The sequence below is a fragment of the Achroia grisella genome, unplaced genomic scaffold, assembly GCF_030625045.1.
Source record: "Achroia grisella isolate CSIRO2021 unplaced genomic scaffold, CSIRO_AGI_Agris_v1 utg780, whole genome shotgun sequence".
NCBI classification, from domain to species: domain Eukaryota; kingdom Metazoa; phylum Arthropoda; class Insecta; order Lepidoptera; family Pyralidae; genus Achroia; species Achroia grisella.
The window spans coordinates 351,829-377,779 of record NW_026713020.1 but is presented as its reverse complement, the minus strand read 5'-3'; the positions used below and the strand labels follow the sequence as shown (position 1 = coordinate 377,779).

The 25,951-nt window shown below is 30.9% G+C and overlaps 2 protein-coding genes across 2 annotated transcripts in view; one reads left to right on the top strand and one right to left on the bottom strand.

Moving 5' to 3' along the window:
* Positions 1-8,180: 8,180 nt before the first annotated feature.
* On the bottom strand, positions 8,181-14,397 carry LOC131850926 (PRADC1-like protein). Its single transcript, XM_059201336.1, has 5 exons — positions 14,225-14,397; positions 13,977-14,113; positions 13,197-13,312; positions 12,727-12,852; positions 8,181-9,733 (listed from the first exon to the last, which is right to left on the bottom strand). Exons 1-5 carry the CDS (start codon positions 14,322-14,324, stop codon positions 9,562-9,564), a joined length of 651 nt encoding a protein of 216 aa, XP_059057319.1. The 5' UTR covers positions 14,325-14,397; the 3' UTR covers positions 8,181-9,561.
* Positions 14,398-16,121: 1,724 nt separating this feature from the next.
* The window catches only part of LOC131851070 (endoribonuclease Dicer), a 41,788-nt gene continuing 31,958 nt past the window's right edge, over positions 16,122-25,951 (top strand). Inside the window, exons 1-6 of the mRNA XM_059201497.1 lie at positions 16,122-16,264; positions 16,993-17,117; positions 17,247-17,374; positions 24,531-24,644; positions 25,370-25,547; positions 25,657-25,780. Of these exons, the coding sequence (XP_059057480.1) occupies positions 17,006-17,117; positions 17,247-17,374; positions 24,531-24,644; positions 25,370-25,547; positions 25,657-25,780 (656 nt within the window). The 5' untranslated portion in view covers positions 16,122-16,264; positions 16,993-17,005. The remainder of the gene's footprint in view (positions 16,265-16,992; positions 17,118-17,246; positions 17,375-24,530; positions 24,645-25,369; positions 25,548-25,656; positions 25,781-25,951) is intronic.

The window sequence follows — 25,951 nt, the reverse complement described above, 5'->3', positions numbered from 1 at the left end:
TCTTTAAATAAAGAATATTCATATTCTATTCCATGTTCCCGAAACTTCAAAGAATGTAAAAAACATTTTTTTTCTTCACTCTAATAACCCCTTCACTCATTCGCATAATGCATTAGGCGAGTAGGTACAATAATTCAGAACTTAATAGTAGTTCTATTTCATGTAACCATTATTGTGCAATTTCTAATTTACTGGTATTTTTAAATTAGAGAGAATCTTAAATATGATTCCATAAAGACATACTCACCACCACTGTACTATACTATAGCTTATTATTAAAAGTTAATCACTGTCATTGCTGTAAAAATAATAGAATAATTCTATATACATAATTAGGTATCATTTTTCTCGTTCCAGTGTTACTGACTATAGAAACCACACACCGCATACAGAAACAGCACTCCTGTACCTTACATCCGACCATAACTAGCGACACACTTCCTCGCAATATAATAGTCGGCATCTCAACCTCTTGACTACGTTGTTTTTTGTTTTTCTTCAACAAATTCATTAGACACTAAATTCACCAAACCAAAAGATTGCCTTCTAGGTCGCAAGTGTAGATGCGCGCTTCATTTTAACACAAAGCACAAATTGGTAAAAATATGCCAGACAAGTAGATAGGCACCTTGCACTATACGACATGTATAGTAGACCCCAACATAATATATCAAACTAATAATTAATCTACATTTAAAACCTTCCTATGCAAAACAATTGCAATTCCCACCGGCATCCATTGGAATGCTCACTAATAATTATTATTTATAAATTATATAATCCAAAAGCCAAATCCAATCCAAATAAAAACATTTTAACCACACTACTTCGCGGCTCTGCTCGAATACCAGAATAAAATAGTCTGCAGGTATTCCGAACAACTCATCCGCATCGAAATGTATGGGACACTGTTACCCAGATACTTCAACACTTGCAATCAATTAAGGCAAATATAAATATTGTTCACCAAGTACTGCTCAAACCGTGTGTGTCACCCCACCTTAGATTTTACTATTGTTGTTTTGTATATAATACCCAACATCAGTACTATAATGCAGGTACAATTGTCAGCTCACCATCATTTGTAATAATATCGTATCACCCGACAACATCGTAATATTTTTTTTTTTTATTTACATCGTAATATAATATATTGTACAAAATGTAATATTAGGTTATCATGTGATCATTACAGTTAGAAAGAGGAACTTTAGACCACTTCCATTTGCAGCAATACTCTAAAAGAAAATAGTGACATTTGAACACTAGTCACCACCTCTGTATAAATACAATAAGGCGGCCCTATTGCCAAAAGTAATTAAAGTGCATCGACACCTAGAAAAGATAAAGCAAAACAAACGTGTCGCCCGCACAGTGCTCTATTATACTTCATACCCACAGGTCTATTGCATCACGTAATATGATGTCCCACTAAACATCTCACCGTCACCGTCCCCTTATGAAACGAACATGCAGCGGCAACAACAATCATTACCGATTTTTTTATTTCAACACGGAAATACGGAAGGGGGAATGGGATTGTTAAAATAATCCCACTGCTAACAATATATGACGCCAGAGGGACCTCCACGCGGCTCCCCCCAGAAACCATCGCGACAAATTAACACGAACCCACCACGACGGGCCAACCGATCCTATCCCCCCCGCTCATTCTACCATACTCCATCAGTGCCACGCCAGCGCAGGCAGTACACCATTATCATACATTAAAAATAATAAATCACGGATATACGTAAACATATTACTATAATGATTATTAATACGACTATTCCTACCAGCTAGAGACACTATAGGTATAGCAAGTACAATTTATAATTAGGTACCTACTTACTTGGCGCAAATCGATCGTAAACCGATGTTACCCAGCTATTGTTTTTTCTGTATAGGTCTATATAATTCGCTCCCCGTGCGGCCCCACCATAATCCTTCTAAATTTGTAATTACTCCGTACCCGTAGGTATATGTATATCTTATTAAATGATTTTGTACTTATCTTTATTTATATCCATTTTGCCTCGTCGCCACATATAGTGTTCACTTATTTGTTATTTATGTCTTCTTGTATGTAAGTTGTTATCGACGTAATATCGGCTCGTTAGCCATAGCTCCACGTCTTTACTCCGCGGCGCTTGCTCAGGGACTCCCTTCCCTCCGGCTCGAGACGATAGATAATAAACTGCTAGTGTTTCCACATACACTACAATGCTGAACTTGGAGGGCATGGTAGTTCTACTTCTATTGGTGGAATACACCCGTACAGCGCATTAAATAATTAACTTAGCCTAGTTTTCTTACCTATAACATATATTATTACTAATCCTATTTTTGAATATTAAATTATAAACAATTAAATTGACAGAGAAAATAATTATATTAAACTTTTTACATCTGTCATAAAATTAAATTAAGGCAAACTTCCAGCTGTATGATTTAATACTGATTACCATATGTCATCAGACATCAGCCGTAATATATCACCAAGTGAAAAGTCAAAACATCCATTACCAGACGTTATTGTAAATAAAATATAATAAATTCAGCGGTCGTCGGTAGCTATTAAATACTAATTAGACCATTACGCTAATTTTGACGCAAATCCTCATTAATTGAGATGATCCATTTCGAATCATATTTTATACGACAACAACATTTTTACTTCGCTCTATCTTTGACAATGCTGAATATTTTAAATCGGACGAGTACTTTGGATAACGAGTATTTCGCACTAAACAAAACATTCAATTGGAATAAAAAGTCATTACTACTTTTTATTCCCAGGGTACTGTAAATCTTGACCAATGGAACAACGTCTATGCCAAAATAGATCTAAATTCTCTTCTTCGGAGGAGACACGAGTTCAGTGGCAACAGTGGCATTATTTAAGGATATTATAATGATGGATCGGTAATTTCAGATATTATCTCCTTTATGCAAAATTTGCCTCTTTATAATTTAGAAAGTATACCTAAACTTATAGAAGATATAGAATCTATACATAAATAAAATTGGAGTGTCTGTTTGTAATATTGAAATAACCGTTTTTTTACTACATGCATATGTATATAAATACGGTACCTACATACACCAAAGTAACATTTTTTACAATGTTTGTCTGTCTGTTTGTTCCGGCTAATCTCTGAAATGGCTGGACCGATTTTGACAGGATTTTTTTTTGGCAGGTAGCTGATGTAATAAGGAGTAACTTAGGCTACTTTTATTTTAGAGATTTATTATTTATTTAAAAAAAAATCTTTTACTTTAGAAAAATAAAGTTGAATTCCACGTGGACGAAGTCGCAGGAACAGCTAGTAATATAGTAAGAAAGATATAAAGTGTACGTAGATACATAACGATGTATCCATCTATATTCATGGCATAATATCTAACGTGTTTTGAAACAGACACGTAGATACATTAGCCAAGTTACATTTCATAATAACGAAATCGCATGCTATCGATTTCAACAATGCACGCGAAACTACGATTTCGGTTATGATTTCTTAACTTTTGTTTTATACTACTGTTTTATTTGTTAAACGCTTCATTACATTTTATAGAAAACAATGGAAACTGTTTAGATATTTGCAGAATTATCGAAAATCGAAATACATACATACCTATAATCAAAAGATGAGAACTCGCAGCCATTCTGTTTCACAAAAAAAAACATTCAATTATACGGAACTCGAAAAGCGACTTCATTACAAATTATAAAACAAAGTCGCTGTCCAAATAACTAAATTAGACAAAATACAAAATCAATGTATGCGTACAATAGGGGGGTTTCTGAAAAGCACACCAATCCATGTGATGGAATCTGAGCTGGTCTTACAGCCATTGTTTATTCGCAGACAATATCTAGCCAGCAAATTCTGGCTTAAATGTAAATCCCGTGATGATATATTGATTGGTCTAATTGATGATTTAGCAGATTTGTGTCAAGGTCTGTTTTGGAGACGTAAAATAAAACCCTTATTAATGAAGGTTAACGCATCTTTGAGGGACAAGTCGATCTACACTAATAAATATCTGCATATGTTCTCGTTAAATACATGGGTCAACAATTTGGATCTAACAGATGTCATACAACCTAATATTAATATCGTAGTTAAACCTAAAGATCAATACAACAGTCAGGTACTAAAATTAAAACGTAATAATTTCTTAAATTATAAATATTACGAATTCTACAAAATTTATACAGATGGATCAAGTGACAACAACAAAATTGGAGCAGCATTCATAGATATTCAGAAAAACATTTATCTTAAATTAAAAATAAATACACAAATGTGTATCATGCATGCAGAGTTGGTTGCCATTGCCGAGACGTTAGCATATATCGAATCACTACCTTACAGAAAGGTTGTTGTTCTCACTGATTCCAAAAGCGCATTACTTAATTTTATTTAATGTACTTCTGTTTTTAGAGGACTACCATTGGCCTATGAGATAATTAAAACTATAACTAAACTCAAAGATATATGTGTAAGAATACAATGGATACCGGCGCATATTGGTCTGCCTGGGAATGAGGAGGCGGATAGACTGGCCAGAGGCTATTTCGAATGGGCTTAACTTTAATTGTATGCCAGGTTTCTCAGATTTACTACCAATTATAAGACAAGACTGTTGGAAACTGTGGTCAGAGTACTTTGATGAAACATCTCTATCCAAAGGTATGGTATAAAACAATCCAACCTAATCTCCTTCGCATTCCCTGGTTTGAACATTCTAATATGAGTAGACAAGATATTGTTTTGGCACTAAGACTTCGTTCTGGACATTTTCCTTTAAATAGTTTTGCATTTTTAATGAGAAAATCTATAAATCCAAATTGTACAGTATGTGGAAAAATTGAAGATGTCTATCATATTATGGAATGCGCACGGAACGAGACCAAAAGACGCGAATTGTTACCTTCTATTCGAAATGGTATCGGCCTCTGCAATAGTATTCTCAATAACCCATTAACAGAATAGGCCATCAAAATGATCAATATAGTCAAATTTGGCATTAACAAGGGAAATGTAACATAATTTAAATATTTTGTATTATTGCACCGATGGGGGTGGCATATTCTCCGGAATAAACCCTTAATATTTAATAGATTAAAAAAAAAAGTCGCTGTCGCTGTCTGTCCTTATGTAAGCTTAAATCTTTAAAACTACGTAGCGGATTTTGAAGCGGTTTTTTTAATAGATAGAGTGATTCAAGAGGAAAGTTTAAATGTATAATACATGTACACCCGCGTGAAACCGGGGTGGGTAGCTAGTTATTAATATAATATGCAACAGGAACGATTTTGCATTTAAGTAATCATATTAATAACTAGCAGTACCCGCGACTTCGCCCCCTTGGAATTTAACTTTATTTTTCTAAAATAAAACTAACCTAAATTACTCCTTATTACATACATTATTTACTAAAAATTGTAAAAAATGTTATTTTTGTATATGTACCGTATTATATTCATTATTTCATAGGTATATAGTATAAAACGGCTATTTCAATATTACAAACAAACACACCAAATTTAACTATATGTAGATATAGATGTCACATTTTGTAGTGAAATATAGGAAAATCTTAAAATATAAGTAAAAATTTATTTTCATTATCGTAATTAATTCTAGAATTGCATAAATAAGGTTGTCTGGTAGAGAATGCTATTAGCATTAAGCCCGCCTATTGTACAAAATCAATAAAGTTTTAAGTTTTAAAGCACGGAATTAACGCAGAATGGATGAAGTGGCGGCAAGTTACGACGTGTGACTCCCGTGTGTTCGTGTAAACTTAAGGGAAAAGTTTACAAGACCATCCGGACTACTTTCTTGTAGGTATGGATCAGAATGCTGGGCATTAAAAACGATGGATGAAAGACGACTGTATTCAACTGAAATGCGAATTTCGAGATGGATGTGTGTTGTGAGAAGAATGGACAAGATAAAGAATAAATTAGAGGAAGTATGCAAAGTGGCGCCGGTGTCGGAGAGGTAAACATGCTGACATTATTAACCGTTGCTATGTACACATGAACAGCACCACTACGGACATAGTTATCATTGTCACTATAACGGATATAGTTATAGTGACAATATAAAACTCATACGATGCTAATCCGGATGACTAGGGTGTCTTGCCTCTAATTTCACTGCTTTATCTCAACCTTCAAGTGAAGTACACACAAACCTATACGCCAAATTTGCAAAAGGTCTTATAGAGAAGCTGAAGGCAAACTCCTGCGGATACAACTTCAATGTAAGGGTACCTCTGTGATATTTACATTTGGCTTTGTTAACAGCTGTAATAATTAAAAGTAAATAACACTCAAACCTTCGAATACTTAAAGACATAATGGAGTGGCCTAAAAACCTTAGTCCACCACATTGGAGCGACGTCACTATTCCAGTAATCCTTAGTAAACCATTTCTTTTGATGCTCATATTATACAAGTGCTATAAATATAACTTACAATGACTTCATTAAGCTAATCATGTATTGTCATATAAACTAAACATGTAAACAAAATTTCAACTTAAACTGTACCTGCTTCAAAATTGAGTTGCAAAATTCCACGACTTAAAGAAAAACTTATAACACCAATCAAAATCAGTTTTATAATGAACAAAATTAAATTAATCGCTTTTATTTGACACAACCTATTTTCAAAACCCTCTTGCAAATGTAAAAATATTTGTTCCAGTTCAAGAAATATATATATAAGAATACAGCAATAAAAATTAAAAATCTTTATTTTGGTAACATAATTCTAAAATATGTATATGTATTTATTGGAGCTTCGTTTTATTAAATCGTTAGGTGTTTACAAAAAAATATATATAACTAAACGCTAAAATAACATTTATGCAACTTAGCTGCGAACCCAGGACATTATTGAATAGCTAAAAACAATATTTAACCTCATAATTGTTTAACCATATTACAGACATTTTAAACAGCATTTGCATACCAATAAGCCATCCGAATGATGACCAACTCGATCTACCATTGTAACTAATTCAAATCCACTCTCACTTTTTTATATTCTTGATTACACTAGTAACGAATTAATTCTATATTTTATTATCAATAAAACAATTAACAATGTTATCGAATATATTGGATTCATCTTGATTACGTTTCAAAAGAACGTTTTCTATCAATTTTAAGAATACACTTCAGCGTAGACCAGGCAGATTTATTGTACAATAAAAATTCAGATACTATAATGTATATCTACTGTCTACAGTAAACTACAATAGAAGTAACCAAAAAAATTGTATGACATACGTACATAAAATACCTTCTATGAAAATTGGTAGTAAATTATTGCCTCAAATTAAGTTATTAAAATAGGTAAATATAGAAACCATCTTACAAATACAAACATTCTTATAATAATTATATCCGAGCCACCTACATAAATATTGCCAATTGCCGAGAAATGCCAAACTGCTATCAATGAAGCTTGTTAAACTTTAATAAACAGTCTATAAAACCGACACAGATTTGTATTAAATAAAATACGGATTTTAAACATGTACTTTACCTGCCTTGAACAGTGTTATTCATAACGAATATTTCAAAAGCCAGATGAAATGCTCATTAAAAAAAATGTAGAAATGAAACTATATTTTCATATGCAGTCTTCCCTGGTAACTATAACGGTTAGCAGGGTTAAAATTATCATTAAAGACTAACAGTATTTATGCTCATCCAATCACCCTCTATTAGAGCACTGTATACCTTTTCGCAAGCGGCTAGCAATTTTACTAACATCCATAAAATCCATCCCTTTAATTTACCTAGTACTTGGCATAATATCATTTACAGATTAACTCTGGATAATATCTCACTTATCGAATTTGGTAAAATCGTGATTGTTAAATATTTAAAATTATACATTTATAGTAATATTTTTTCTAAAAAGTATATTGCTTTGCTTATGTTATATAAAAACCACCATTTCATAATATTATTTTTCAAGGCTCGAGTAATGAGCATAGTGTACTGTGGTAGAGATGGACTATTCTTTTTCTTTCAGGTACAAAACAGATTCCTATGTGTTTTGTGCCGTAAAGAATACACATATACATAGGCTACACCCAGACTTGGTAGAGAAGACTATGCTCAAATTTCTATTAAATGCAATGCTGTTTTTATTAAACGACATTTGACAGGTACTAGGACATAACATTTTATGACACCACACTTACCTCATTCCGGTCCGATGATGACTATACAACAAAGTCACAACCGTGAATATAAGGACTGTTGCTATTTCATATGATGGATTGCTATAAATTGTATATATCTATGAATAAGCTGCTTTTGTTTTATCAAAAAATATACATTTTAAAATGGTATCTTTCAAAAAGTTATCTCTGCTATAAAGATTATTACATATGATATCTATCCATTGAGGGAATAATCACTATAAAATGGGCTGAAGATTTTATAAATGTAATACTATTAGCTAGCTATTTAGCTTTAGATATATTTAAAACACTTAATTGGAAGACAGTCTTTGGTAATCAGTTTTAATTTTATGTAAGAATGTAATGAATATACATTTAGTGAGTACTGACATCTGTATACATATTGATTACCATAGTCTCCCATTTTGCGGACGGATCATTGTATTGTAAAAAAAACTCGTTAGCCACCGTTATTTAACCAAATCTATAGTTAGCTCCAGATAAAATGCGGATATTATCGGTTACATATTCAACTGCGATAAAGAAAAAAGAGTAAAAATCTTACTTTTATGTGTGTTTTTTTTTCAATATAGAAATATATTTGGTCTTTATGATGCAATACTTACATTTTTGTCCATGAGTCTTAATACTTTACTATTTTAATTATTCAATTAATGAGAATGAGATTAATGAAATAGATGAATGAAATTCAAGATACTCAGAGAAGAAAGAATACCTCAGAGAATATGAGTTTCATGTCAATTACAAGAATTGTGAAAAAAAGAAATAATTATTAAGTCTCCCAAGATCCAGGAGATTTTGCTATCTATTTTCTAAGCAAGTTTAAAGAGACAATTCAAGAATATACAAGAAAACTAGAATTGTACCAAATATTAGGAGAGTCACTCTGAATGGTGGTTGAAACCTGTTACTGCTATCATGTTCAGAGCATTCCAAGGCTTAGGCTAGGAGTAAATAGTAGTGGTATTGATCCTATATTTGGAAATGTATACAACATATGCCTTAAGTAACTTTCGATCAAGTGTCTTTAATTAAACAAGCTGAAGTCTTTTAATGTAAGTTTTATATAGTACAAGTTAATTAAAATAACTATTTTTCGCTAGATATGCGAAATATGGACATAAAAATCTTAGAGAATACTAAAGCCAACGAATGTTCATAAAGTCCCATATCTAATAGTTAAAATTATTAATTATTATAATATATAATGCATATATTGTGTAATCCTGTGTAAAATTATTGATTAATTGCCCTAGTAACATAACAATAAATAAATACCCAAAAAAACAAATCACAGCTATAGTACAAAGTTACAAAACTACCATGCAATCCATGGTGGTTGATTCATTCTACTAATAGGCACATGTGTCATATTAATTGGTAAATTAATTATTGCATAACTTTTCTTTAGACGTCTCAGCGTCCGCATTATGGTAGCACCACTTCGCCCGAGCAGGAAAGCAGCAGGTATATTCACATCTAACTCCATTCTGAAATCCATAAAAAATACTATTTTAAATTTTTGTATCTTTTATTCTTATTATATTATTATATATATATAGAATATTTTGGAAATCAAGCAAAACAAAAACAAAAATTTAATTCAAATAGATAGTTTAAAACCTTTAATTAAGAAACACTTAGTGAGTAAATATAAACATGTAATAAGGACTAAGCGAATTACTAATAATGCTAGTGTATTATTTACATTTTAGAGATATTATACTGTAACTAACACTATATTCAAGAGCAACTCTGGACAAAGAGTCTAGTCTTTTCCATTCAATAGTTTCTTAGTAGATCATCCACAATAAAAAAGGCAACAATTAGTTGAAACAATTAATTTAAAAAAGAACAGTCAAGTTTATTTTTAGTTAACACTAAGTATTCAATCTCTTTTGGATACTGAACTCTATATTGTAGTAACTAACTATATATTGCAGTAACTAATACCCATAAAAATTATATAATTTTTCTTATATTTATTTATTATCACACAAAACAGATTACATTCAATACAAACATTTGTTTGGATGCAATATATGGTATGCATGCAATATAGGGTAGATAATAAAAAGTATAGTAAACAGAATGTAATAGAAAACAGTATGAATACTTTTGGGTACAATCTATACATATAAATAAAATTGGAGTGTCTGTTTTTACTTTTTACTATGCAGTAAAAAACGGTTTTATGAATACATATATGCATATGAATATAAATACGGTGCATACACCAAAATAACATTTTTTATAATTTTTGTCTATCTGTCTGTCTGTCTGTCTGTTTGATTCGGCTAATCTCTGAACAGCTAGTATTAAATATTATTCTACAGTATTTCAATTTGACTGTCTATGGTGGATTTACGACTGTCTTTCATAAGTCAGGGGATAAAACTGAAGTAGGTAATTATAGGCCCATTTCTATTTTACCAGTACTAAGTAAAGTGTTTGAAAAAATTATGCTCAATCAAATGCTTCAACACTTTAAAACAAATAGACTGCTTCACAGTCAGCAATTTGGTTTCACAGCCGGTAAATCAACTACTGACGCTGGTGTAGCTTTAATGAAACACATTTTTGACTGTTGGGAGAGGTCTCAGGATGCTATCGGTGTATTCTGTGACCTCTCAAAAGCATTTGATTGCGTTGATCATGAAACACTCATACTCAAACTAGAACATTACGGTATTAGATATGAAGCACTAAGCATGATGAAGTCCTATCTAAATAATAGAATGCAAGTTGTTGAAATAAATGGTGTAACGTCTGAGGGAACTAGTATTAAAATGGGTGTTCCTCAGGGCTCCTCCTATTCTAGGTCCTTTCTTATTTTTAGTTTACATAAACGATCTTCCTTATATAGTAGAAAAGATAGCTGACATAGTTCTGTTTGCTGATGATACTTCATTAGTATTCAAAGTCAATCGACATATTGATGATATGGACGAAGTAAATGGTGCTCTCGCTCTTATGTTTTGAAATGGTTTACTGCTAATAATATGCTACTAAATGCAAATAAAACTAAATGTATCAAATTTACTCTCCCCAATGTAAGGCCAGTAGATTCAAAAATCGTATTGGACAATAAATCTATTAATTTTGTTGACGATACTGTATTTCTAGACGTCACATTAGATTCCAAGTTGCAATGGGGTGCTCATATTACTAAATTAGCGAGTCGACTTAGTTCTGCTGCTTATGCGGTAAGAAGAATTAGACAATTAACAGACATGGCAACGGCTAAACTTGTCTATTTTAGCTATTTCCATAGCATTATGTCGTATGGTATTTTGTTATGGGGCAAAGCAGCTGATATAAATACAATATTTACTTTACAAAAGAGGGCCATTCGCTCCATTTATGGTATGGGTTCCAGGGAGTCATTGCGAGAGTGTTTTAAGGAATCAAATATCCTAACCGTTGCTTCTCAACACATTTATGAAAATATCATCTATGCCAGGAAGAATATAGACAATTTCAAAAGAGTTAGTTGAGTTACTTTTATTGGTGCAATCAGCACCAATAAAAGCTTACGTAACAATAACAAACTGATTTTAAAGGTAGTAATTCGTTTTATGGCAATTGCGTAAGGTTTTACAATAAAATACCAGAGTCTGTTATAAATCTGCCAGAAAAAAGATTTAAATGTCAAATAAAACAGTTCCTTTGCAAAAAAGCTAACTATAAAATTGAAGAATTTGTTAACAATAATAATGTTTTTATAGAAAAACTTTAAATCCATAGCACTGACAATATTATCTAATTACACTAATAATGAGTGCATAGCGATTTCTATGTTGATTATCGCATGCCTCTTACTTGTTATAGTGTAATTATTTATATAAAAAAATCTATTAAAAAGAGCAACACACAAGTTTCTTGCTCATTCTTCTTGTGATGAATCTGCATTCCGAATGAGTGGTAGAATCAAAATATGACTATTCAAAAGTGCTTGTAATGAGTTTATTTGAATAAAGATTATTTCTATTTCTATTTTTTGGAACTGAAAAAGTATTAAATAGAAAATATCCATATTTGAGACAAAAATTTCATTCTATTGGGCACACTTCCCAGCTATTGAATTTTAATGTGAAGTGTTATTTGAATAAATTTAGACTACAATAAAAAGTATTATAGTTATAATTGCATGATCTAAATCTCAATTAAAATTTAATAGAGATAGAAGATTAGAGGAGTTTAACTGATGATGAATAACTTCATGTAACAAAATAAAATCATTATTTTGTCCTATTATACAAAGGGTCCAGATTGAAATATTTCAGAAGTTCATTGTAAGATCCATGTTTTCAACCCAAGCCACATTTATAGCAATATCTCAAACCTTCACAGTATGCAAGTGTGAATGATAAAGCATTTTTTATTTACAAGTAAAACCTTAAATTATGGTGAGTGAATTCACTGAGATATTGTATTAATTTAATTTAGTACAAAACTATTAATTTTTAAAAATAATACATACTTGTCATCCACCATTTCAATAAGATGGTCCAGGGATTCATCCCACTTATCAACAGATTCAGTAATAATCAATGCTCTAGCACCAGCCTGCTGAGCCTTAGCTGTCTTGAAAACAAAGGAACAATCACTGGAAACAATAAAACATTAAAAATATAAAAACCCATTACATTATCTAATTCACTACATCACATTCAAATCACACACAAATTTTAATTGAATTTATAATTATATACAACACTCGTAAAAAAAATATTAATAGTAGATATGTTACTGATTTATATGGAAGTTGTCCCAACTATTAAAGAATTGTTTGTTAATATTTGTCACTCACTCATCGAGTTATGAAGACAAATAGCTAACCAACCATTCATATTCAGGGTGTACAGTAGGATCCTAACACATGACATCAGAAACTATCAATGTCAACTACTAATTGATGTGCTCAATTATTTTAAGCTTAAAATAACTAACCCTCTTTCAGATAATGCTATATGTCCCACGATGTCCTCGTGATTAATAATATCTGAGCAACTATGTAAAGGCACTGTAGGAACCAAACGAGCTTTTTCGAATTGGAGACTTCCATTCTGAAATTACAAATAAAGCATATGAAATTCTAGAAGCAAATTCCAAGGCTTTACTCACTAGGTTTCATTATTTAATGTTCAAAGTTTCCTTTCAAAACAGATAGAAATTATCAATTTTGTAATTAAGATAAATATTTGACAGTAGATGCAGAAGATGGAAAGTAAATGAATATTGTATAAATGAATAGGCTAGTAAAAATTATTCACCCAATACATAGAGGCTACAAAATGTCAAAGCTACTAGCATAATACTAGGTAATAGGTTATAAAAATACAACAAAACAAATAACTGCCACAGCTTTGGTCCCAGACGGGGGAGTCAGAGACATTGTCAACTGTCAATGTTTTGGTGAACACAACACTTGTCCATATTTCACTGCGTACATTTGAATCAAATATAGCATGTGATGAGCTTACCATTTTTCAGATGTATAAAAGGAATTATTTACAAAAAGATCAGTCAGTAATATAAATTTGCACACATTTTTTTTATGTTGGCCAGATTTGAACAGTTGTCCTCATGAGGTAATTCAAGTTACTAAACCACTATGTGACACTCTAAAAAAATAATGATGTAATATTTTGAAAACTCATCCTCAGAATGTACTACAATTTTCTTGTACAACAAGTGGTAAAGGAAATAATAAATATAATGAATACTCACGAAAGTTGTACCAAAATCTTTGGCTGGTCTAATGCGATATGAATATCTAAGTTCAGGTGGATCTAAGATCTCAAAAAAAACATCTCCTGCGATTGCATCAGCCGTAGATGACCCATCGCTAAAATGTAGGTCATTAGCTATAAAAAATAGGAATATAGATTAACTATAACATTTAATAAGTTAAAAGTTTCGTTTAAAGTTAATAAGTAGAAGTAGTAGCAACTAAAAATTCTGTATATTAAAATTACCTCCTGGGGACACAACTGTTACAAATACAATTAATATTAAGCTAATGTATAGAAAAAGTAGTTTGTTTCTATTTTGTGATGATTTAATAATCAAAAACATTATTTAATGGTAGCAATAAAAATAAATTTCTTTTGAACATTTTGACAATTTTCTTGTTTTTTTTTTTGTTCGTTTATCATTACAGAAAGGCAAAGAGTTTAACCTCATACAGCCGCAATTTTGACGTTTTCATCAGGGATGTAGGAAGCACCGTAACCGTAACCGAAACTATCCGATATTCGTAACCGTAACTGAATCCAAAATTTTACAAATATCGTATAGAGGCGGAGCCTAATTGGGACACGTTATGGAACTATTATATTAGCTATATGTATTTTACTTTTGAAATTTCTTAAAAAAATAATATCCGTAACTGAAATTATCGGTAAATTCACCATGAAACTATTAAACATTACCTTACCACTGTAGAGTTATTTATGATGTGATTTGTAGTTGTTCCTGTATCTTGATAAAGAGTTAGTAGACTAATGAAATATTTGTACTACGACTTATTATAATTTTAGTTCATCCTGTGGTACGTAAGCTTACGAGAAACGCGAAGTGAACGCTTCATATGATATACATATTATCTTACCTGAGATTCAAACAAATTTTACAAGCTAAATCAAAGTTATGTGGAGACATCATTAAAACAGAAGCGCGGCGAGTGTCGAGTTAAGTCGATTATGTATTCTATTACTAAAGTATATAAAGAGACACATCAGTACCTTCTAATATATTTTTTGTAGCCAATTTAGAGCATAAAAGGCGGTAATTGCGGGTATTTATTACTGTATGAGTAATTTTGTACGATTGATATCAGTGCTTCCATCACCAGACGATTATTTGATGCAAATTTCTTTTCTACAAAATCGTTTATTAATTGTCTTTGGCAAATGTAGCACCATGCCGTGCCTTGACATTAAAAAAAAGTCAAGCACGACTAAACTAATCTGGACCAATCACAATAATACCAGTCAATGAATTGGGTAACGACGTACCAAAGAGTAATTTAGTGTTGCCAGATTACAGCTTTTTTCCAACTTTCCCATTCTTCAACTACTTTCCTTACTTCATTCATCCATATTAATCATAAAACGAAATGTCGCTAAGAGCATACATAAAAAAAAATTATAGGTCAAATTCAAACTGAATGTTTTCCTATGAATAACAAAATATCTAAAACATTATTTGTAGTTTATATTTGCAACATAGCGCGTAGCAACATAGACGAGACTGACGAAAACTAAAATAAAACACCATGGATATTGTAAAATTTAAGAAAAAACAATTGTAATGACAATTCACTGTTATATCTAACGCACTAGACAGCGCAAAAACTATTGAACCAAAAGATGACATGACGCGACGGACGCAATGTTACTAATACTCAATCTTTAATAACTAACGCGACAATGACTACCCGAGACATGAGAAGTCCACAAACTTTAATACAGAAGTATTACGTTCAGCAAGTTGTCGAGAGTTAAAGTCACCACGATAAGTCAACCAGTATTTTCTATATAATTGTTGACCTCCTAGTTTTTCTTGCTTCGCACAATGACGTAATAGTGATATTTATTCTAAATACGAATATGTCGCTATAATAGATAAAAATACTTTATTCAGTTTCATTTTCCTACAAGTAATAAAATATCTGAAACATTACTTGTAATTCATATTGAATAACGATCATGTTTATAAATTCTGCTAATACATACTTTTTTATGGTATGGATTGCATTGAAAATTTGAATTTAAGTAGGATTTTTGACGAAATTTGAGGACAAAGCCAGACGTCCAGGTGGCAACACTGAATAAAGATAACTATAGACTTTCCTAGACGTAGTGTGTGTCAGTGACTTTTCTGTCTTCGGCATTCAGATTTACATTGCATTTCATTAGAGTTGTTCTTGGTTTTTAAACTTCTGTGATTAACAGTATCTGAAATATATTTAGTGTATTAAATTTAAAAGTTGTATTTTAATGTTATTTTCAAAGGTAGGCTTTTTATTTTATTATTTCGTTAATTGACTATATAATTTGAAATAATACAATGTATTATTTGAGACTACACATATTAAAAGTATCAATTCAATTTAATATTTATATGTCCAGAAACCTTAATTTTGTTAATATTATTCTTGAATCTGGTACTTAAACTTTAATTTTAAAATGCCTGTAAGTCTTCTAAAACGTAATTCAGATTTTTTATTTTTTGGTTTATTATTATGACTTACCTGTTACCCGATTCCAGCTTGATGTTGACTTCTGGGACATGCTGTATTGTTATTGTTGTTGCAATTTATTTAAATGTCTATAGATACACAAAAATAAAACATTGGTTTGGATAATTTGATTTACATATACTGCACTCTTATAAACACCTTAGTTGGTGGTAAACCATTATTATCATTTGCCTCTCTTAACCAGATAAACAATGACTCTTGTGCGTCCATTCACAAGACTCATGGTTGCAAAACAATCCCACTTGTAGAACAATCAATTTTGATTATTGCATCATGATTGGCATATATTTCATAACAATGAATTTGACAAAAAGTTTCTGCCTACAAATCAATTTATGCATATTCTTTTTCATCATATTTAATTGTAATAATTTATATTCGTATATGCAGCTCCTTTCTATTTTAATGTATTTTGTATATTTAAGTTGTTTTCTCATATTTTTATTATACAGTATAATATATTTTTTTTTATCCGCACAGCCACTCTATCAGCATGGATGAAATGGTGTCAAATGTGGAAGAGCAGCGATTAATATGTAGACCTTATCAGTATCAGTTGGAAGAAATCGCCATAAGAAAAAATACTATTATACATTTACCTACAGGTGAGAGTGATCATTTGAATACTGTTTGTTTATTTTACAAAATGCTTTGTATGACATCCATTTGTTATTTCCCTACAAAATCATTATAAACAGATTCCATTCATTTTAATACTTTGGCTTGGTTTTAAGGTTCTGGAAAAACTTTTATTGCTGCTCAATTAATCAAAAGGTTCAGACATGAACTTCAAAAACCCTGGGGACAAGGCGGGAAGAGAATTTTTTTTCTAGTGAACAATATTCCCTTAGTTGAACAACAGGTAAAATTGAATTATTATTTTTATGTATATGGTTGGAAATACAAAAAATAAATAAGATGTACATTATGGATACACTGGGATATGTATATGTGGTTAGATACATATATATTTATGAATATTATTAGGATAAACTTAGTAAATACATTTCTTTTTATTCTAAATGTAAATAGTAAATTAAGCCAAGAATATGCATTAAAAACTTGCCTGTTGCTTAACTCACAAAAGCCCAGTGGCAATGCAAAGAAACAAATGCTGTAATCATTAACATGATTATTGGTATGGTTGACTTTGTAGTGAGATTATAGAAATGTCCTAATACAATAATGTCGCTCAAGGCATATTCTTGTACAAAACAACAGAATAGTTGCAGGAAATACTGTTATTGTTCCACCCACTCTGTATCTATATCATTATCAAATTAACACATGATTTAAAAACTAAAGTTGTATATCTATATTCAGTAAAATAAAGTTTTATATTAACATGACAATAAAAGAAGTATAATAGAGATAACTGGCGCAAATATCGCAATTTATATCAGAACGAATTTATTGTATTCTAATTGTTAACCCTGAGAATGTGATACAGTGTATTTTCACATTAATTTTTTTAAGATGTGTGATGTAATTTTATGTGAAAATACAATGTATTACATCCTCAGGGTTAACCATGCAAAGGTAGGAAACAATTTACAACACACCTACACGGGGGGAAAGTGGATTGTTAGTAATGTGGATTAATGTCACCATTGCTAGCAATGTACCATGTCCATTTGAACTCCACGCAGTTCCCCCCTGGATACCATTGCAATAAATTCCTAAGAAAATTGTCACCATGGGTTTATTGGCCTGACCTCATATTTATCTTATCCTCCACTGGTGCTCTGGCAGCATAAACAGTTAACACAATCGAATGTACCATTCCATTTTCATCCTTTAAAAAAACACATCTATACTACTACAGACCACAGCATGGTTCTCTCTGTAAATTATTGTGTTTAATTGTAAGTGAATCTTTCCTGATGGGCTAACTGATTTGATTACATGTTATCATCTAATCAAATCAGTTAGCCCATCTATGTACATATTATCCACTGGTGCCCCACCGTTGTATACGGTTTTCTTAGACATCATTACATATTTTATCCATCTGAAAATAAACTAGAGTACTATAGTTTATACAGTACTACAGTAGTAATACAGTTTGTACTTTTGTACAATGTATTAATATGCTTGATTCTAATGATAATGACGTAAACAAGAACAGTAAATGTAATATGCAAATATGATATCTAAATTTGAACCACTCATTAACTACGTTCCTTACAACAAGTTACAAAACTTTTCCTCCATTTGCAAAGCTATCAGTAATGTTATTATTATTATGTCTCATATTTTATAAATTATATTATCTATATATATAAATTAAATTGAAGTGTTTGTAATATGTATTGAAATAATCGTTTTCTACTATATGCATATGAATATAATGTCTTGCTAATGTAATTTTTGTCTGTCTGCCTGTGTTCCGGGTAATCTCTGAAATGGCGTGACCGATTTTAATGGAACTTTTATTGGCAGGTAGTAATGAGGAGTAACTTAGGCTAATTTTATTTTAGAAAAATCCTTTATTTTATAAAATTAAAGTTGTTTTCCTCGCGGACGAAGTCGCGGACAGCTAGTAAGTAAGTCCTTTATTTGCATTACAGATAAGTAAACAATTTAGCCACAGTGATGATATCAGCATGCAGCGCCGTAATATCCCTTTTTACAGTAGGCATGCAAATTTTTATTTCCTACTAGGCCTAAAAAGTTTACAGTTAAAGTTTATAAGTTCTAATTGTTATAACGTATGTACGTTATAACTATTATATTCAAATTTAATATTTGACGATTATTATATAATGTTTTTACAATTATTATTATTATTACTATCTTATCTTATTAATACATTACATTACATTTTTATTCATAGTATTTATAATTTAAATAATCTATAGAGTAGAAACAGTGCACTAACCGCCATTTAATCAATTTGTTTTGATAATGTTGTCCTGTCAGTTCTATTAAATCTGTAGGTAGTCCATTAAATATTTTATGTGCCATGTAAAAAACATTTCTTTGAAATCACGTTAGGTTACTTTTGGGCAATACTAACTTATTCTTTCACGTTGTTCTTGCATTATCTTTACCACATCCCAAATCCCAAACTATACTATTACTAGCTTTTGCCCGCGGCTTCGCTCGCTTTAATTTATCCCCTTGGAGGTGGAATTTATCAAAATCCTTTCTTAGGGGATGCCTACGTCATAGTGGCTTTATGCATGCAAAGTTTCAGCCCGATCGGTTTAAAATTGACAAAGTTTTATACAAACTTTCATCCCCTATTTTATCCTCTTGGGTACAGAATTAATCAAAATCCTTTCTTAGCGGATGCCTACGTCATAACATCTACCTGCATTTCAAATTTCATCCCAATCTGTCCAGTGGTTTGGTCTGTGCGTTGATAGATCACTATGTCAGTCACCTTTGAGTTATATATATTTCGACTTGTCTACTTGAATAATACTAGACTAGTTATTCTGTAAAGGGTAATGGAATGCTACCTACGTGTTTCAGTTTAATTTCTAGTTAGTTATAGGTGTTTCATTCGTGAAAAAAATAGTATTAGTGTATAAACAGTACACTAATACCAGTGGGGATCAATGGCATAGTAGCCATTTTTAGTTCGAAAAACGGATTTAGATGGCGTCATTGGTATCGAATGGAATTCAACATTGTTTTGTAATCGTTTAAAACCCAAAACTATGTTTTTAAAAAGGTTTATTCTATTTTTAAAAAGTCATATATAGATGTTAAAATGAAATAATGCGTTTTGAAAAGTAATTTTCATATATTTACTCATTTTGTTGTTGCCCTGTATTTGTTTACAATTTAATCATTGCTAATTGGGGCTTATTGTTTCCAAAATACTTTCATAGATGGCGCTGTTTTCATTTGTATCACCGTATTTTAAAGTTTATTTTATATTTTCAAATAATAAGTACTTACTATATTATTATGATAAATTAAACATAAAAAAAGTTTAAGTAAATATAAAACAGCTAAACAAGAAAACCATATTATTTCAGTAATACTTATTTAGAAAGTGTTGCCATATTAAAAATAAATGCATAGATTTATCGATTTTTTCGAATAATCGATAACAGGATATTACAACGCATTATTCGATGGTGCTTTTAATTAGTCTTTGCAAACAGTAAAATTTCATCATTTTGTATTATATTCTTATTTGGAACGAATTGCAATGCATAATTTTTACTCGACGACGGTAAAATAGAGAGATTTTGACAGGTATGCAAGTACTATATATTTATCTGTTCGCTCATAACTTCGAAACTTGAAGAGGGAAATATTAATTAGATTGATCTGATATAAGTGTACTCTATTATATCAACCTCCACGCGGTCACCCTGGTAATTATAGCAATTAATAACATTAGTGACATAGTTCTTCTATTAAAAAAATAAATACCTACTTATTGTAATTTAATGAATGAGAATTGAATGTGGTATAGAGTATATAAGGTCAGCTATACCTTTATGAAACCTCAATAAACAAGTGTTATATGGTATCTAAATTACTGACATTGATAGCTAAATATGAGGATCCTCGAATTTTTTAAAATACTCATAGGAAACTTTACAAATACTCGAATTTTGCTTTTGTAGAAGGATATTTTCAACCTTACTAAATTGTACAAGGTTTTGAAACGATAATCATTCATAATACTATGATATATTACTGATCCTAGTACCTACTATTCATGATAATTAGTTTTTTAATATCTCCATTCGAGGGTAGGTTATTCATAATTTATATTATTAGATTTCATCACAAATAAAAATATCGATTTTAAATCGTAGGTTGGTCCATATTTTTTTATTATATCGAAATGACAACGAGTACTGGCAACATACATGAAATGTTAAAAATATAAAATATAGGAATAAAAGAATAGGATAAACGACTTTAAGTCAAATGCTTAAAACATATTTTCACTAGCATTGGATTTTTTCTCTTTTTTCATCATTTAAGTTAAGTAGGTACTTCAACTTTTGAATTGTTCCTGTTCAGAGTTCCTTGAACTTCTTATTTTTTTGTCAAACTCAATAATTTAAATGTGTCTAAGGACTACTACAAATATTTAGTAAACTATCGTGTCTTTGAGGATTATCTCATACCAGGTATAAATATATAATAAGTTGTTAAAAACTTGCATATGTATGCGTGTGTATCTTTCATATTAAAATATAATAAACATAGGTACTTGGTGACCGCTTTAATGTGGTATTATTATGTTTTTATTATTGTTATGAATGTAACTTCAAAAAACTAACACTGATTTTATAATTTTTGATTGATTGATTGAGAAAATACTGAAAATTATTAATCAAAATAAAGTACTAAACAGTAGTATTATTTTTATATTTTATTAGAACTGAATGAATATGATGTATGAATAATATGTTTATTGTGCTAATAAGGTTACAGTTTAGTTACTTTCATGTAAATTCATTCATGTAAGTTCATGAAAATGTAACATGGTATATGATATTGTTTTCAGATTTTCCTGACAGGGGCCGTTCAAGTATTACGTAAGCACTATAGGGGGGCGGGGGGGTCTTTTATTTGCTTATTTTGGATGACATGGGGGTGGGGGAGTCTGTGATGATTACGTCATATTCGTATTTACTTTTTTACACGAATGGCAACCCTCACATCTTTGCTAAAAAAAACAATACATTAATTGAGAGATGTTTACGTAAGCATGGGTGGAGGGGGTAAGAGCTTTGCTTACTTTTGCTGACAACGGGGGATGGGGGGTAAATAATTGTGATAAATCTGCTTACGTAATACTTGAACAGCCCCACATCAACAACTTAATACTGAACAAAGTTTAAACAAATAAGAGATGATATTCTAAATCTCCTAGTCATTCAGATGAAGATAAATAACATTTTACTGTATAAAATAATAATGCAAGTAAAAATAAGAGAAAAAAGCAGAAGAAAAATCTGTAAATTATTAATCACAATGCAATTAATAATATAATTAAATAAGTAAGAAAGCAACGGACTAGTGATGAGAAGAAATTCCAAGTAATTATATTATGTGTAACCGACTACAAATAAGTTTATGATTTAAGCTCATGATTATTATTATATTGCTTCATCAACAAATCCAGGAATATTTTGTGTACCAGGAATTAATTATGAAATGATTTTGATGAAATATTATGTCTTGATATTGATTTATTTGGAATATAATATAAAAATAACAGAAGTGTTTGAAGTTTTAGTGGTATAACAGACAAGCAGTGAACGAAATATTATTGTAAATTATTAACAATTGTTTATTCTGTGATTAATAAATTATTAAAAAGTGTTTTATTACCCGAAATGAAAATGTTATGATCTTCAAGTGTTGTGTTCATGCAATGTTAGTTTCACCTCATTCGATTTAAAATGTCAGGAATTATTTACTATGCAATGCAATGTGCAATGTGTATAATAATTCCCATTTACATCAAAAAACTTTGTGTAAATCTATATTTCCCTGTCTATAGACTTTGGTCGTGGAATACTAATAAGAAACAAAATCTAGAGACTGTAGTATATCAGAGCATCCCAGAACCTTGTATTTAAGTCATATAAGGACTTAGTACCTACCTAATACTTGCTACTTTTTTAATCAATTAATTAATTTGATCTCAATCATCATGATGAACAATGATGATAATGTTGAGAATACTGCCAATGATGAATTTTATGGTGGTCATAAATAAATACCACCGTCACTATCGTCAACAGTCATTATTGATCTCATCATCATCACCGTTACCCTCCTTCATCCATATTGTCAAAAGTTACTACCTACTATTATTAACTGAAATGGTAGATAAGCTGACGATCCATCCAACCACGACGCTATCCGACGTACATACATACACATATATTATTAAACAGCATTACGTCATCATGTCGTGCCCGCTATATCCCGCATACGTTATCATTCCGGAGAACATAGATGTTATGTCCAAATATCCTGTAATTTCGCAGCTTAATTTCAACTGAATAACAACTTACATGAATACCAAAAAACTAGCAGTAAAGGCGTAGTTTGTAGATATCGAAGGTTCTACAAATAGGTATAACATCAAAATAACCTACATGTCATTAGCACCGATGTAGTATCCCTGAAAGAACCTACATATAACAGATTGATGGTTTGCAGATATTATTTTCAGTTTTACAAATTGCCAGTTTACCATAATTAACTACATATTGAGAAATAATTATACACTGAAAATTATATGAGGTACCCATATGCACATCAATTGATTATAGCTAAAATCTATCACTATCACATAACAATTTAAATAAAAAAAACCGTATTAAAATCGGGCTATTCGTTAAGGAGCTATTGCTCCTTAACCGATAGCCCGATTTTAGTGCAGACGCGTTACGACATATCTTCGTCGGGAGAAAAAAAGCCACACATGCCTAATGTAAAAAAGTAACTGTAACATAGTACATAGATACATAGGTACATTAGCCGTGTCTGTAGACTGTCAGCGAACAATATTATACCTACATTGAATTTTCGATTGTACCCAATCAGGAGTTCGATACAGTTATATATCTATTATGTACGTATCTTTGCAAAACAGATGTCATGTAGACCGAATTCTCTGCCATCTATTTTCATGCTTTATTACTAATCACCAACTAGTAATCCGAACTGCTTCAGATATAGCGACATCTAGCGCCTACGGCGGCGAAATAAAATAGCCCGAGTTAGGAAGGAACCATTTTCTTGTATGGGATGGGGTATCTGTATGTAATATTATATTATCTGTGCTAATACTATATTCGTGAAAAAAATAGTATTATTGTATACAATTTGGACTGACAAAACATTGGGTGTGTAATACCCAGTATTAATGAAATAAGCCACTACGCTCTTTTATGTCATATTTATCCATACAATATGATATTACAAAAATCGGCAAATATGTTAAAAGTACTTAACATATTTGTTAAGTACTTTTAATTGTTTTAAAGAAATCCTATTTGTTATGTTTTTGGTTTCAGCAAAAAGTAATTGAATATTTGTGCCCAGTTAAGGGTGTAGGTGCGTATAGCAGTGAAAACAAAGTCGACTACTGGGATAAGAATAAATGGGACGAAGAATTAACAATATATCAGGTATTGCAACGATTTTTTTTAATTAATTAAACTTACACTGATATATGGGTATGAAATATTACCCATATTTCATACCCGGATGACTTTTATTAAAGTTCTAAGAAAAATACGTACATACTTTGCATTTTTACTACTGAAGTATATGTATTACACCTATTACACATAGACAAACTACAATTACATTCTAAGTAGTAAAAAACACAGAACAAAAAAGTAGATAGAAAGAACTACTATCGCCAATAATGCACACATACTCCTCGTGTCATCTTTTTGACACATATAAACACAAATCTAATTAATTAGCTATGTAGCCAACTAAATAAATATAATTCTTCCTGTCATGAAACAAATTAATTATTCGTTTGTTTAGTTACGATGTTCTTTAGGTGTTTTAAAAGTTTTTTAATTGAAAATATACCTAACATATTACGTCCGCAGAATGAAGATATATATCCTCACCTTTTGACACATTTTTAGCTATACTACTATGTTTGCACTCGAAAATCGCACTATAGGGCATATTTGTATCTTTGTAAACGAATTAGTGTGACTTCCTAACAAGCCCGATAGAAGCTGATAAATTATTAAATATACCACACTATTAATTGCTTATCTGCAGAAACAGTCATACACAATACACTTTAACTGTGCTCTTTTATTATACTTTAATAATATGTACTGCACAGTACTTGTTCTGTATTAAATGCACAGTAAATATATTTCAGGTTATTGTGATGACCTCTCAAATTATGGTTGACATGCTCACGCATGGATATATAAAAATCGAGAATATAAGCTTAATAATATTTGATGAGTGTCACCATGCTATTGACGATCATCCAATGAGGATGGTCATGAAGCATTTTGAGACATGCCCATTAAAACTACAACCAAGGGTCCTTGGTGAGTTATAAATGTTATGAACAAACTTTTTTTTTATATTGAAAAATGCTTATTAATCTGATGTTGTTACAACGAAATGGTAATGATTACAATTATTGGTTACTTTCAGGTTTAACCTCCACACTTCTGAATGCGAATGTAACTATTAATAAGGTTGCAGAATCTTTACGAGATTTAGAAACAACATTTCATGCGACTATTGCAACAGTTAATGAATTAGGAGAAGTTTTAAAGTAAGTCATAGTAACTGGCTATAGAACGGCCATTTGATATATCAAGTCATTGCCGCTACATATAAAAACTAATATAGAAGGAAATATTAAAATAACCTAATGTTTAATCTACACTAAAAGTACCACATAAAAGATATCACGGAAATTGTTTTTGTGCGATACTTTAAATTT

What these genes read in the sequence shown, in the direction of transcription:
- LOC131850926 (XM_059201336.1), bottom strand. Translation starts at nt 14,324, where the DNA reads ATGTTTTTGATTATTAAATCATCACAAAATAGAAACAAACTACTTTTT. An exon ending in AAGATTTTGGTACAACTTTC is followed by an intron (nt 13,313 to 13,976) that starts GTGAGTATTCAT and finishes TTGTAATTTCAG; the next exon opens with AATGGAAGTCTCCAATTCGA. An exon ending in ATTGAAATGGTGGATGACAA is followed by an intron (nt 9,734 to 12,726) that starts GTATGTATTATT and finishes TATGGATTTCAG; the next exon opens with AATGGAGTTAGATGTGAATA.